Source organism: Tribolium castaneum, chromosome 7, assembly GCF_031307605.1.
Source record: "Tribolium castaneum strain GA2 chromosome 7, icTriCast1.1, whole genome shotgun sequence".
Lineage (NCBI taxonomy): Eukaryota > Metazoa > Arthropoda > Insecta > Coleoptera > Tenebrionidae > Tribolium > Tribolium castaneum.
Window position 1 is genome coordinate 16,067,751 of NC_087400.1, and position 14,499 is coordinate 16,082,249.

The following is a 14,499-nucleotide window of genomic DNA, read 5'->3' on the forward strand; positions in this document are numbered from 1 at the left end:
TTGGATCCTGTGAGGTTGCAGTGAAGCGATGGCAGTCCTTTTACCGAATACGCTTTCTAAAGAAAGAGAGTCTATATTGAGATATCCTTTAATGACATCTCAAAGGTAGAATTTCCCTTTTCTTCAAACTTAAAGACTTTAGACACTTGAGTGATGGAAGGAAGACTGAAAGGTGAAGGTTAGATGGTAAAAGGGTATAAGGGTGAAGGTTAGAGGTTAGATGACCAAATATGATCATATTTGACCATATAACCGTCACCCTTAGCCTTCACTTTAAAGTGATCCAAATCTGTACAAGAATGAACAATAATTTGTCACTTTATCCTAGGTCGACTTATTAGAATTATCCAATTATCCAATGGGAAAAAATGAGAAATGAGCGAATTGAATATAATTAAAAAAATTAAGGAAGATGCCGTAAACAATAACCCTCGGACAATATTAATTTTAAATCAAATTGCCAACTATAACAAAAAAAACAAAGTGATCAGAGATGACAATTCACCAATGCATTGCATGGCGATTTTGTTCACCAAAGGGGTATAACTATCCTAGAATTTCGATTTTAAAGTTGACCTACAAAAGCACTTTAATGAAATATTTTGGCGAAGGCAAGGAAAACAAATTTTAGTTAAGCAATCCAGAACACGTTTCTTCTCTTGTCATTGACGACATGGCTGTTAAGAGAATTAATCAGTTTTTCAAAGCAGAACATAAATTTTTTGGTTTAGAAACCATAAGGAACCAAGTAGGGCGCACCGAAATTGAAAAAAGCCTGTAATTGCAAACCAATTTCTTTGTTTTGTTGTTCAAGAACTAGCTACAAAATTTGTAACACCAGCGAACTACTTTTTTCATAGACAGCTAAACAGCAAAATGTTACTATTACACAAAATTACATTAGATGTTTTAAGATTATTACTTTCTGAATGCGGCTACAAAATTATAAAAAAATTTGGAAAGAATCATAAAAATCATGTGGCGCTATTTAAACATTTTCGAAATGGTTGTCTTCAAAATATAATCTAGCACCCTTACATTCCAGAATTGAAACTTTTGTTTTGATTACTGCCACGCAACGAAAAATGCCCGAAATTTATATTCTTCAAATTGCGTTAATTCTTCAGAGTCCCAAAGATCTTTTTCTATTTTGGTTTCACAAATTGTTCATTGTGAAACTGAAAGTAGTTTCATAAAGAGACGTTTTGTGGAACTCCTTTTAGTAAATTTTTAGGAGTTGTAATGACAGTTTGAACAGATTTTGATAAGTTAAACAAAACACAAACAACAAAAGAGAAAGTAAAAAAAATAGTATATTACACCCGTAATTTTGGCACTAATTCTAAACCCATTCGTGCCACAATAGAACGTCTTATAAAACTCGTTTAATAATATACTATTTTGAATTACAAAAACAGTTACTAATAAAGCCAGTTAGATATTTGTCAAGAAAATATTTTGTATCCTTCAAATTTAGAGAAAATGAAGGTACATTTGGCGGTTCAATTTTTTCCCAACAAATTACTTCAGCATTAAAATATTTGTGTGAACATGGTGATGAAAATTTGTCAAATTTTAAAAACTGCATTTCAACAGTTACCTTAATGAAAACGATTTACAAATTTTTTCAACTATACGACGTAAGCAGCAAAAAACAATATATTGTACACAGATACTCTAATTTAGCTTCACATAATACAAATAGATCAGAAGCTAAACTGGCTAAATGAAGACTTCCGAAATATATAGACGACATTAAAACTACTTCAAAAAAATAGGAATGTATGGTTTGAGTAAAGAGACTGCAAAAGCATTAATTTTTACTCCCAAAAGCACCGTTATGTACATTAATTATACGATGCAAGATTAATTCATCAAATCCTTATTTGTCAATGTAAAGGTTGCAGGGAGGATGTAATGATCTTACAGACTGCAGAGCAGCAGAGTCAATTCAAGCAATATAATATATAAGTATACCCTCAACGAAAACAGTTGAAAATTCTGAAGAAGTTCAAATCACTTTAACCGACAATGTCATTGGAAGCTTGAAAAACAAATGGCTTTAACAAAAGAGAAAAATTTGAGTTCCACGGAAATTCAATCGGCAGCAACTGCATTTTTATGTGCATATTTAGTAATGAAGGTTGAAGAAACAGTACAATGCGAAAACTGTTTGTCCCAACTACGGGACTGTTCTAAAAGAAAAAGTTGCCTTGTTTCGGATTTAATTCATAACTACGACAAGAAGAGTTCAATTATCCTAGTAGAAGATTAGATGCTTCGATTGAGTATGTAGTAGAAGTACTACCTAGACCCGGTTTCTAGTGCGATTAAACTTCAGTTAAACTTTTATCTCTCAGTTAGTTACTCGTACTAAGATAGTGCGTATCTGATTGGCGTTGCTCTGTTTTAAGTGAGGTTTAAATGTATCGTTTGGTTTGTACTACAACTACAAAAAGATTGGTGTCGCCTTTTTTAGTAAATTATTGTCAAGAAATTAAAAAGAACAAAATAGCCCAAAAACAAAACTTTTTAAATTAAATTAATTATTTGTAAATAGCGTTTTATTTTCCTAATTACAAATGAAATCAATCTGAAAAAGAAGCAAAAATGTTTAGTTGCAAGTGCTGCAGATAAAACATCAGACTCATCACTCATATGCAAGCTCAGTAAACAGGCATTTTGTGTAAAATTTACACAAAAATTATAAAACGCCTAGAGTCAGACAACCAACAATGTACCGTATGTCAGCTCCATCTTCAAGACAATTTTTAGGCATAAAACCACGGCCTTCAAGATTATTATTAAGTCTATTGTTAATCTAGGAGGTCGTGCAAGAAACTCAACACGACAGACCGTACTATCCGTTCACGATTGTTTTAAATACGTAGCAGACCTAGATATCAATATTCCAAAAATAAAACACAAATTGGGAGCTTCTGTGTTAAACGAAATCTCAGCGACACGTTTGGAGTTAAGAAAACCCACCAAAAATTCTCAATTTGTGTTCCAAATGAAACAAACTGACAACAGTACTTAGTTCTCATCACTTATAACCTAAAATAGATTTCTGATGAAGTGATGAGAACTTATAGTGCTATCAAATACTCATAGTAACGCTACCAAAATGTCAGTTTTTCATGTATAGTACGAATTTGATAAAATCGTGATTCGCATAATTTTACGACCCCATGAATGGTAAATGCAACCAGTAATACATAACCCAATTCTAACTTTATTCAATAACACTAAAAATTATTAACTTGTTGAAAATTTCGATATCCCTGACAAATCTTAAAAACTCAGGTTCTTAGTCCGTTTTATCCTTCATAAAGTAACAACATAATCAATGTAACATGGTATTTTTAGAATCCGGGTAATCTATAACTGGTTAATCCAGGTATTATGTGGGTTATTGTCCACAGCTTCCATAACTCTTACTTTATTATCAGGATTCATTGCAGTCTCTGGCATTTTTGTTTTGGTCAATTTAGGCGCAATTCAATCTCCAGTTGTTTAAAAACTTTGGTAGTGCCTCCGCTGTCGGCAACGGTGCCTAAAAAATTGAGGGATGGGCACCGACGTTGGGTACCTGTGCATTATCTCTATTTAAATTCCAGTGATTCCGGCGGTTTGTAACGTTTCAGCAGTGTTAAATCTGTTATTTTTATAACCTTAAAATAGAAAAATGAAAGTTGGTGACAAGTTTTCTTCGTACAAAGAGTTTAATAATGCTCTTACACTTTACAAGGAGCTAGTCAACAATAAACCCGGAACGCCAGGACCATCGAGAATCAGCGAAAACGAGCCCCTAAAAGCGTCTTGATATCAACGAATCCCTTAAATATTATCACATGCGATTAGCCTGTGTTAAAGGCGGTAGGGCTTTCAAGTCGAAGAATGAAAATTCGAAACGGAAATGTACAACGAAGAAAGAAGATTATGAGGCAACATCTTTTTTGCGGGTGAGTTTCTGCAAACAGTATTTGCGTAAAGTTGAACTGAATGAGAATCACAATCACACATCTTCAAAAGCCTATTTTAATACCCTATCCTAACAAAGGCTCTGACTTCCAAAGAACGTACTCTCTTCCAACTGAAATAGTGAAGATTGACTAAAATAATACATCATACAACAATACAGCTAAGGACAAGAAGATGATTAGTCTGCACTAAAATGTAAACTAGGGTTTTCTCGGGTAAAGATGTTTATTGCTCACTTCTTACACTTTTATAAACAGATGTTGCAATACGCCAGTACTGAATAAAACCCTAATTTGCATTTTACTGCAGACTATCCTAAGCTGCATATATGATTTTAGTCAATCTTCACTATTTCGGTTGGAAGACAGTAAAAGATTTTGCTAGGAGATCGTTAAGTGCTGGTGCAAATAAAAAATTGTTTTGGATGAAATAATACCAGAGACTGGACGAAAAGTTACTCTTAAGAATCTTACTAATATTAACAGGAGAACTTCAGAGAAAAAAGACTTTAATAAATGTATAAATGTGCTCAAAAACATATATCATTGTTGCGATATTGAGTTGTTAGTGGACGAAGATCAAGTGGACTATTTTTTCAAGATAAAAAAAATAAAAAATACTTGAGAGGCCTTTCCAGAAATGTTATTTATTCACGGAACTTACTGCTTGATCGACCTCAAAACAGCAACGTTTACGTATCTAATAATGGTTCCAGTGAGATTGTCGCGGTATGCCTAACCGACGAAGATGAACCGTCCATAAATTTTTCAATGAAACGTTTAAAACACGAAATCCTGCTTGGACAAAAGTCCAAGTAATTATGTCTGAGAAAGATAAAACAACGAAAAGTTTTTGCAAAGCATTTTCCAGATGCACATTTAATAATATGTCTTTTTTTTTTACTTATTCCAAATATTCAATAGAGAAGTTTCATTTAAAAGAATGGGTATAAGCGCAGATGAAATAAAAATTAGCAAAGAATATTTGCAAAGAAACTTGCAAATGTCTTATCGGAATCGGAATTTAACATTTATAACAAAGTTTACGACGAAATGGCAGCAAATGTTCCGGAAGTTGTAAAAGACTATTGCGATTCCAATTGGGTCTGTATTACTACTCAGTTTGCAAACAAAACAAATAATCGTTTGGAATCTGTGAACAGCAAATTGAAAACTGTTATAAATAGGTATAGCCCATTAAAATTTCAAAAACTTTATCCGCTTATATAAACAGTATTCGAGTAGGAAAGGATGTAAAGACTTCCCAAAAGCTCAAATTCAGCCGAATACTTATATCGGGAACATTTATACCTACGTTTGCGTTTGAGAAGGTGAAGACACAGCTAAACATTTTTAAGAGATACCAGTACAAATAATTCAACAGCATCGGAAACAATTCTTTTTTGGCAATAACGTCGGAGGGCCTGTTACAAGTCAGTCCATAGATCTGTGAATGCCTTTTTATAAAATCTACACAATTACCCTGCCGGCATATTTGTTGTAGAGACAAATTAGCAATATCTCTATTTGATATGAGTTTGTGTCTAAGCAGATGTAACCGTTCGTATTGTGCAAATATTTTGGAGGAATTTGGAAATAACAATACAATTGATAGAGGACTGGGAACACCAAATACATTTGCAGTAATAAGTAGATGCTAATACTTATGTAGTATTAACATATGCTTATAATCATAAAAACATAAGTATCTACTAATGTCTATATTCATAAAACATAGTAGTTACTAGGAAAAATTAGCATATACTAGTCTGCTATTCGTGGGACTTTCTATGGTGGGACTTATCTGTCTACCAGAAGTCAATTTATTAATCGACGCTATGCTTGTGGCACCAAGAACGCCCAGAAATTTTAAAGTTAGGCGAGATAATTCGCCCTAACGTGATTTTATTCAAATGTATCGGTTTTCTGCCGAAAGTATTGAGTGGTTAACACAACATTTCTTGGGGGAAGAAAATGATGGTGAAACTCGTAGTGGTGCAGTGAATTCTTTCACTAAAATGAAAATTTTACTGCGATATATTGCAGATCCTGGTAAATATGTAGTATATGTATTTAGTTTAGTAATTTTTCTAAATACTCAATGTAATGATAAAAATTCACAAAATATACACAAATTTTCAGGTTTTCAGGTAGGGGTCGATGAAGACATCGGAGTAAGTCAACCGACTATATCGCGAGCAGTTCGGTTCGTAACTCAAAAAATTTTTGACAAAGCCGATATATGGATCCCTTTTCCTCAAGCAAATATACGCAGTTTTGAAATCTAAACCAGACTATTAAAACCTGAATTATGTAGGATCATGCAGCGATTGAATCAGAAAAGCAACGATGACAGAACAAATTTGATTTTCCGACTGCTATGGGTGCAATTGATTGCACTTTAATACCTATCAAAAAGGTATCTCCGAATCGACACGGCAATGAATATATATTAAAACAAGTTTCCTGTTAATTAATGCACAGGCAACTTGTAATGTAATGGATAAAATTTCTACAAGTGAGCCGCTGAGTGGCCTGGTTCCCTCCACGACAGTCGAATATGGGAAAAAAGTCATATTTGTCGTGTACTAAGAAATTTTAATAACGCAGTTCTATTAGGTGATAAAGGCTATGGAATTTGAAAAATACTTGTTAACGCCATACAAAAATCCAGCGACTCCAGAAGAGATAGCATACAACAATTTGTTCAAACGTGAACAAGTAATTATAGAGAGATGCTCTTGGCAACTAAAACAAAAATTTCCAATTCTGCAAAACACCATCAGTGTCACTGGATTTCATTCCATCTCTTGTTGTAGCTTGTTTTGTATTACATAATGTGGGAAAATACTTATAAAATGAAGCAGTATTCGAAAATTACGTTCATAACGACGTCGACAGTGATGATGACGACTATGTAGAAGACGAGGAACCAGTTAGAGTTGCTAATCATCAAGAAGGCCAACGTAAACGCAATGAAATGAGAGCCATTATTTATAATAATAATAATTAATTAATTAAATTTATAAAGTGCGTTTATTTTATTATGAAATGAAATACACAAATTAAGTACTAATGCTAGTGCTTATATTAACGCCCATAACAAAGAAGAACTAAAATCATCGCTCCTTCGTGAAGTATCATGCTCTTTTAGCAATTTCTCCTTATTAAACTGAATTACATGAAGTTGTTCCAGAAGAACAAGCCTCTGTAATTCGGCATTTGAGAGGTGTTTTGTTTCCTCTGTTTCATATTTGTCAAGCAATTTTGCTCGCTTTTTTTGGTGGGGGTGGCGGATTTTCTATTCTGGATGTAGAGGGAGAGGAAGATGGTTCTCTTTCTTTTACGGGTATTCCTACTGCTACATTTCTTATACCTACAATGATAATGTTTATGATTGCTTTTGACTATTTGGACTTTTAACCGGAAATTTTGTTCAGTACGGGCTTCGGTTCCCCAAGATCCCCTTGCATTACCTCATACATAATTATTTCAGCAGCACTCATTTTTTTAATTTTAATTCCTATAATGCAAGGGTCGTTCAACTTTTTAACATTTGCTTTCAAATGACTTGTTTTAAGATTTTCTTTACATCGGTGAGTTTTATAATTTTAATTTTAATTTTAATGTGATTTTTACTAATTTTTATGAATATGACCCAGTGTGTATAAAGCGTCTCCCTCCTAAGGTAAAAGTGGGAAATAAGGGAGAAAAATACTTTCTTCCCTCGAGCTCTCCAGCTGAAGACCACAATTCAGCATCTGAAGATGACCCAGAAGATATGATAAAATGAACTGTTGAATTCAATACATACAGGTTATTGTAAGATTTATTTAAAACATCTATATTAAATCAATTACTTATTAATATTTTACTGAACAAGACTGTAATTCAGTTTTTAATGTTTGAGACGAAGACGATAATGCAGCATCTAAAGACTACTCTAAAGACTTCTGTGACCGCCATGTTTCCCCCTTTCTCCTTTAATGAAGTGTTAAACCCAATAAATTCAGTTTATTGTCAGTTTTTCAAATCACAAGATATTCTCCTTTAAAGCACATTTTTTTTATGATTATTTCTTTCCAGCCCTATAACTCGCTTATGGTAAGTCCTACAAGAAAATGCATCTAATCGTTTTGTAGGAAATTTTATCAGCTTTAATTTTTGAAAGAAGAAAAAAATTGACAAGAGCAAAAGTTTCCGAGATATAAGCAAAAAAACAAAAAAAGACTGCTTTAAACCCCTCCTTCTCCTGGAGCTCGCCCCCCATCCTTGGGTACTTTCGACATATGTCTACCCAAGTCTTAATAAAGCTCTAGACCCTCTGGGAGCTGGCGCATACGTTTTACGTGTAAACTGTTTTCACTGTTTTTAGCCGCAAATTTAGACTTGACATTTGCAATGTTTCTTTATAAGTAAATGTAGGTCGAAGAGTCATTTTTGATTGAAATAAATGCCTAGATATTTTTTTATTAAATAAAATGTGTGTTAATGAAGTTGATACGAATTTTTGATAACGGTGCATTGTATTGAGAATTTAAAAAAACCATTTTATAGAAAATTTAAAAATACAGACTTGAGATATTTTAAATTTTTGTTAACTGTTCTTAATTGTTAGATATAAAGCAAAAATTAAATTGTAAGTAGGCAACTTTTAATGCATCCTTCTTCGAATGCGTAGCTAGCTGGAAGAAGATTTATGACGGGTTTAGGACGCACCGCTAGAGGTAACCACCATTAGGGTGACCCACAAGATAATAATTTTATTGCATTTGTTCAAGACAGAGAAATGTATCGGCACAAATAGGAATTTTAGCGATTTCTCTAATAGTGGTATAAAATTAAAGCATGATTTCGGAATTAATTTTTTTAACAAAATAATTAGGTACCTATAGATTTGCATTACGTTTTTTTTGTAGACACTGCTATCAACGTATCTTATGAGATTTTGAAATACGAGTAATCATGCTCGCTATTTTTTTGAATACTTTTAACAATAAAATTATTCCTGTTTTAAAAAAATATAAAAAAAGATGATTAAAACTTTGGTTGTACTTAGCTTCGTTCTGCACAGGTTTTGTGATAGAACTACTGAGCTCCCTCACCACGACAAGGTGTCAACCCACTGAGGAAGTTTTTTTTTACTTTTATTGTTCAAATTAAAAATTATAATTATTATTAAAATGCTTATCATCATATTATGTATTTATGTAAAAATCTCTAAAACTAAACTTGAAATATTATTTACAAATCCTTTTTTATTATGCTGCGTAATGGTAAATTGCGACTAGACTATGTCTTGAATCAATTATTTCTGGTAACATGGCATTCATATAAAAATTTTCAAGACAATCTATCATTCTTCCGTTCCAATATTTACTATCGTCTTTCTCAATAATACAATATTTTAAATCTGTAGAGGTGTACACTATAAAATAACAAGTTTGGCGATTAGTAATGTGGAGCTGACCTTGTACTTGATACATGTAATTATCTTTTTCTTTTAAAACTATTTTACTATCATCTTGAGAATCTATTTCTAAGTATTTAATCAATTTTTGTTCTATGGCAGTTTTAATATTTGTGTTTCTTGCGCTAAATGGACATTTAATTTCAACAATAGCATTTGAACCCACTAACCCATCTGGTGTTGCACCTAAAAATTTTTTTTCTTTATCAACAAAAAAGCCGCATGAATCTACCTTTATACCTGTGATCTGTTCAAACTTCTCCTTTGCTTTCTCTTCATTATCAATTCCCCACTGTAGTGGTTCGAGTAATTTTTTAAATTTAGATAATCCCACACGATACAAGATATCTTTTACAGCATTCGCTGTATTGGTCGTACATTTCATATTAATAATTCTTCCGAAATTACTAGCCGTTAATCTATTATTTCTTTCTTTATCCCACTGCTCATTATTACGTTGACCAATTGTTAACAAAGGAATTTTTAAAATATCGCAAGCAGCCAAATCATTCAAGAACTCATTTTTTATTTTGTCGTATGTTTCTGTTGGCATGTCTATTATGTCATTAGTCGCACCATAATCCGAATCTGCACTTTGAATACGAATTTTTCTTTTATTTAATTTTGTAGCTTGAAGTTCTTTGGTTTTTAATAAGCGATTTGAAAATTTTGTGGTGTAAATGCCACTATTCCCTGATATTTTCTCCATAATTTTAAATACAAATTTGTTTTTGTTATTTACATTTACGACTGCCGCAAAGCATCTTCCATGATAAGAACCGCGTTCCGAAAAATTTCTTTTTTTACCCCCAACAAGTTTGTTAACTACTGAATTAAATGACTTAACAGAATTATTATCGACATCATACAATAGACTTGAAGATAAATTTGCAACTCGTTTTAATGCCTGCATGAACAACTCAAAAAGGAAAGTCAGAATATGCAACTGCATTTGTTATTTGACCAACTGTTTTACAAAAATACGTAGCGCACTTTAAATGATTACCAAAAATATGTGCAGGTCCATTTAAAATATCATTTTTCAGGTTTTCTGCTTTTTGATCGAAAGTACAGTTTTCGTTTTTTCTGTATTTTATCGCTGAAACAATTGCGGTTCTAAATTTCAAATAATTGTTGCGCAAAAAAGTTTTTATATTTATGTCAGAACGAGGAGTTTTAGCGATTTCTCTAATTTTAGTAAAAATTTCGTAGTATATGATTTCGGCATTCAATTTTTTTAATAAAATAATTAGGCCCGTATGGTCTTGCATTACGAATTTTTTTATAGACGCTACTATCACCATCTCCTATGAGGTTTTTAAATCTTACGTTATGCATGTCTACTGATTTTTTAAATCCATCCACGAGAAATAATTCCTAAATTCTAAAATAATACATAATTATAAAAGTATCATTTATTTTACTAGGCGTAACGTAAACAAATTATATCCCTAAGACTGGATCTTACAATCTCTCGATACGTTATTTGTACTATAATTATTACTGGGTATAGTTACAATAAATTTTTACAACAATGTATTTTTCAGAATTTATTACCTGGATAAAATTATCAGACGATAAAGCGGGTTTAAAGAAGTTTTCATCATTTTAATGAGATATTCCTAGCAACTTTTTTAAAGTTAAACTGTTTTCTGAAAGAACAATAATGTTTCACCAATTAATTTTTTTATTTTATATTTTTTCAATGCAAGTGATCCAATTAGAAATGCACATGACACATAATATAGCGAACAGAATTCGGTTAATTAAAACATAAAACCCAATAAATAAATGGTGTAATGGTGTATTATTTTTTACAAAACTATGCTAGTATTTTATTATTTTTTAGTATCAAATTTTTTTAACAAAATAAAAAACGTATTTTTCACTGTATGTTGCTTGAATCTCTGAAATAAGAGAAAGTATCGTGGGCGATAGTGGAATTCAGTTTGTTTACATTATTTGCATTTTATGAGAAGGGACAAGACACCCCGAGGCGAAGGTCGGATGCCTATCCGATGATTGACAGCTGTCACTGAAAACAGGTCTAAAAAAAGTATGCAACTTGTAGTACACCACTTCTCAACAATCGCTTCGGTACCCTGAAGCTTTTAAAAAATTCCAACTCTCTAGGAATTTAAATTAAGCGACACATTAAGTTCAAATTTCATAGGTGATTTTATTGAACAACCATTTTTGAACGGTTGCATTTAAAGTTCGTCAGGGTCGTAAAGTTATGTGAAACATAACAAAGTCTACTATCACTATTATCAGTCTAAGAGGCCGTTACAGTAACAGCTAACTTTCGGCAATTTTCTTCATTAATTTAATTAGTTAAATTAAGCACCAAAGCTTCAAGAATTAAAGTTCAGCACCACAACAGTATATTAAAAAACAAGTTTCATAAGACCAGTCTTAAAGCACGAATTCAGTTTCAAAAATGAGTGGCGTTGGCCACGAGTTTCTTGAAAGAATGAGTGCTTTAAGTTCTTATAAAACGAGTTTTTTTACAGTATTTTTTGTAATTTGCCCCCTTTTTGACGTTTTTAAACAAAAATTGTTATTTTTGTCGATTTAGGGATTTTTGTGACAGCTGGTAATACCTCAATTTTAAAAGTGAAAAATTGATTTAAAATTTTTGTTTTATCAAAGTTTTGTCACAAAACAAGAGTTTGGATGACGATGGAGGTAATCTTGCATACACGCCCCCTAAAATTTAGGAAATTTGCAAAAATACGGTCCCGCATTTGCTTCTTGCTAACCGAAAAATTTTCGTAAAATGTTCCGTCAAATAATGACTATTATGTTATGACATCGCACTTGATGACGTTGAGTGCTTTAAAATGCCTATTAAAGCACCAAAATGGCGGCAAATTACAAAAACAGTGTAACAATTTTTACAATTTACGGAAACATTAAAATGTTACATGTAATTTTACTTTTTTTCATGTGGTTCAGTGGTGCCTCGAACGGTATTTTAATTTCTGAATAGATGGTTTTGTGTTGATAATTGATATCAACTTTAAAAATCATGATTAAATATTAATAATTACCGGGTGACTATTAATGATTGTGATTTTCGTGGTCAAGTTGGTAACAAATTGGAAAACTTAATTTGGCAACCTTGACTATGAAATTTATTTGTCAAAATTTTATACTAAATTGTCTTTCACTTCTGACTTACGATCGCTGACATGGTCGTCAGATGTAACAGCTCCATACAATAAGCTCACCGGGAGGCCAATAACTCAATATTACCCATAGATTTTTTTGCCTCAGTCAATTAAAGTCACCCGATATATTATTATTGTTGAATATCAGAAATACGTGTGTTAATTTTAACACGTAATAAAACTCATCAAATACAACAACTTTTCTATAAACATTTGCAAAATTCTTATTAATTCTTATTTATAATTTACACTGTTTTTCTCCTTTATTTTGTGCTAACGAGTCGGTCACTGTTTAATAATTAGTTTGTATTCATCGCAACAATTTTTATTGTTGTTTAAAATTGTTTAAATTGTCCGTTTCTATCACAACGAAAATAGTTCTTCTCTATTATTTTTATACACATAGGCGGGTACACGTTTCAGTATGTTATCTTTTTCCAAATTTTAAGTAAATTTGCGATATTTTTTTTAAATTACAAATTACAAAGATATTTTATTTGTTGAGCTCTGTTACCTTTTCAAATTAAGTATTTCTTAAATATTTCTGATACAACTTGTAGTTTGTCAGTTGATAACAAAGAGAAGAGTAGTTTTTGTACTCATCTGCAAATGTCGCAAACTAGTCCTAATACCAAATAAACACAACGTTACAATACATTCATATACCAACCTGTCCTACCAGTCGCAACGCCTGGCTATACCCCTGTGAGCCCTGCACCTGTGACGGCCTCTTTGAGAACCACAAACAGTACGGATGTTGTAATCGATGTTCACCGGGAGGATACTCAATAGCCCCTAAGTCACTGATGTAGGGCCCCACTTCGTCGTCACCACTGCCACTGTCCGAGTTTTCCGCGTGGTGTTTCAAGCTGGCCACCAAACAAAATAAACATCGAACAATGAATGAAACAAACACTTACGGTTCGTATTTGTTTGACATGGTGCCGGCTGTAGGGGGGTTATTTACGTTATATACCATCAAATTAATTATCACAGAACTTTTCTATAGCTTTAAATCACTTTTTTCAAAGCTGGAGTCGTATAAGTAACTGACACTTTTTGTTAACCTTGTTTGGCAGGGGTGCCACTTTTTCTTTGACGTTTCATAAATGTTGAGAGGATTTAAAGTGACGAACTTGAACAACACGGAAATCAATTACGTGTGAAATGTTCGGCAAAAATTTGAATTACACAGTTTACCAATAAAGGGCACGAAAACATAAATTTTATTTAACTGTATGGCGTGGTTAGGTTGGTGGTTTGAATACACTAAACAGAAATTCAGCGCTAAATTTAAAATTAAAACAACCATCGTTTGCACTAGAGGATTTTGGCCTCTATTTTTAAAGTAAGTTTATTTAAAAAATAAAAATACCAAGATTTTTTAATCTGTTTTTAAGTTTTGCACTACAGGGTCGCGAATGGAGTTGGGTTATTGATTTGTTATTATATTTTTATGCAACCAATAATACTAAATCCAGCTGTTCAAATCAGGAGTAAATTAGAAAATTACAAAATTAATCCACAATTGAGCATTTCTCAACTTTGTCTTGACATTTTCGTCAAATTAATTTGTGGGTAATTTAAGTTTAGTTTACGTAATTCTAACAATTCCGAAATAATTTCTTTAATTTTTTAAAAACTCGAAGAAATTTTAATTTCTTGTAATACGTACCAGATAATTGCAAAAAGATTTCTATTATAAATTTTTTTAACAATTACAAAAAGAATTACACTTATTCAGAAAAAAAATCAATAATTCAAGTAAGAAAATTCGAAAAAATATTACCGTAATTCCGGTAATAAAATAAAACATACAATGTACGTTTCTAATTCTAACTTACTCCCAATAATTCCAAATTAATTTATTGAT

The 14,499-nt window shown here is 32.1% G+C and overlaps 1 protein-coding gene and 1 long non-coding RNA gene across 3 annotated transcripts in view; both read right to left on the reverse strand.

Annotated features, from left to right (window-relative positions):
* eIF4EHP (eukaryotic translation initiation factor 4E homologous protein) overlaps nt 1-14,499 on the reverse strand; it is a 31,870-nt gene that overhangs the window by 8,820 nt on the left and 8,551 nt on the right. Inside the window, exons 1-2 of one of the 2 annotated variants that reach the window (XM_008202196.3) lie at nt 13,547-13,894; nt 13,297-13,495 (exon numbers count right to left, since the gene is read on the reverse strand). In XM_008202196.3, the coding sequence (XP_008200418.1) occupies nt 13,297-13,495; nt 13,547-13,605 (258 nt within the window). In that variant the 5' untranslated portion in view covers nt 13,606-13,894. Of the gene's footprint in view, nt 1-13,296; nt 13,496-13,546; nt 13,895-14,499 lie in introns of those variants that run through there. The other variant, NM_001170683.1, reaches the window with a different exon arrangement.
* On the reverse strand, nt 7,001-11,229 carry LOC107398718 (uncharacterized). Its single transcript, XR_001575511.2, has 2 exons — nt 7,408-11,229; nt 7,001-7,359 (listed from the first exon to the last, which is right to left on the reverse strand). It is a non-coding gene; the product is annotated as an uncharacterized LOC107398718 (long non-coding RNA).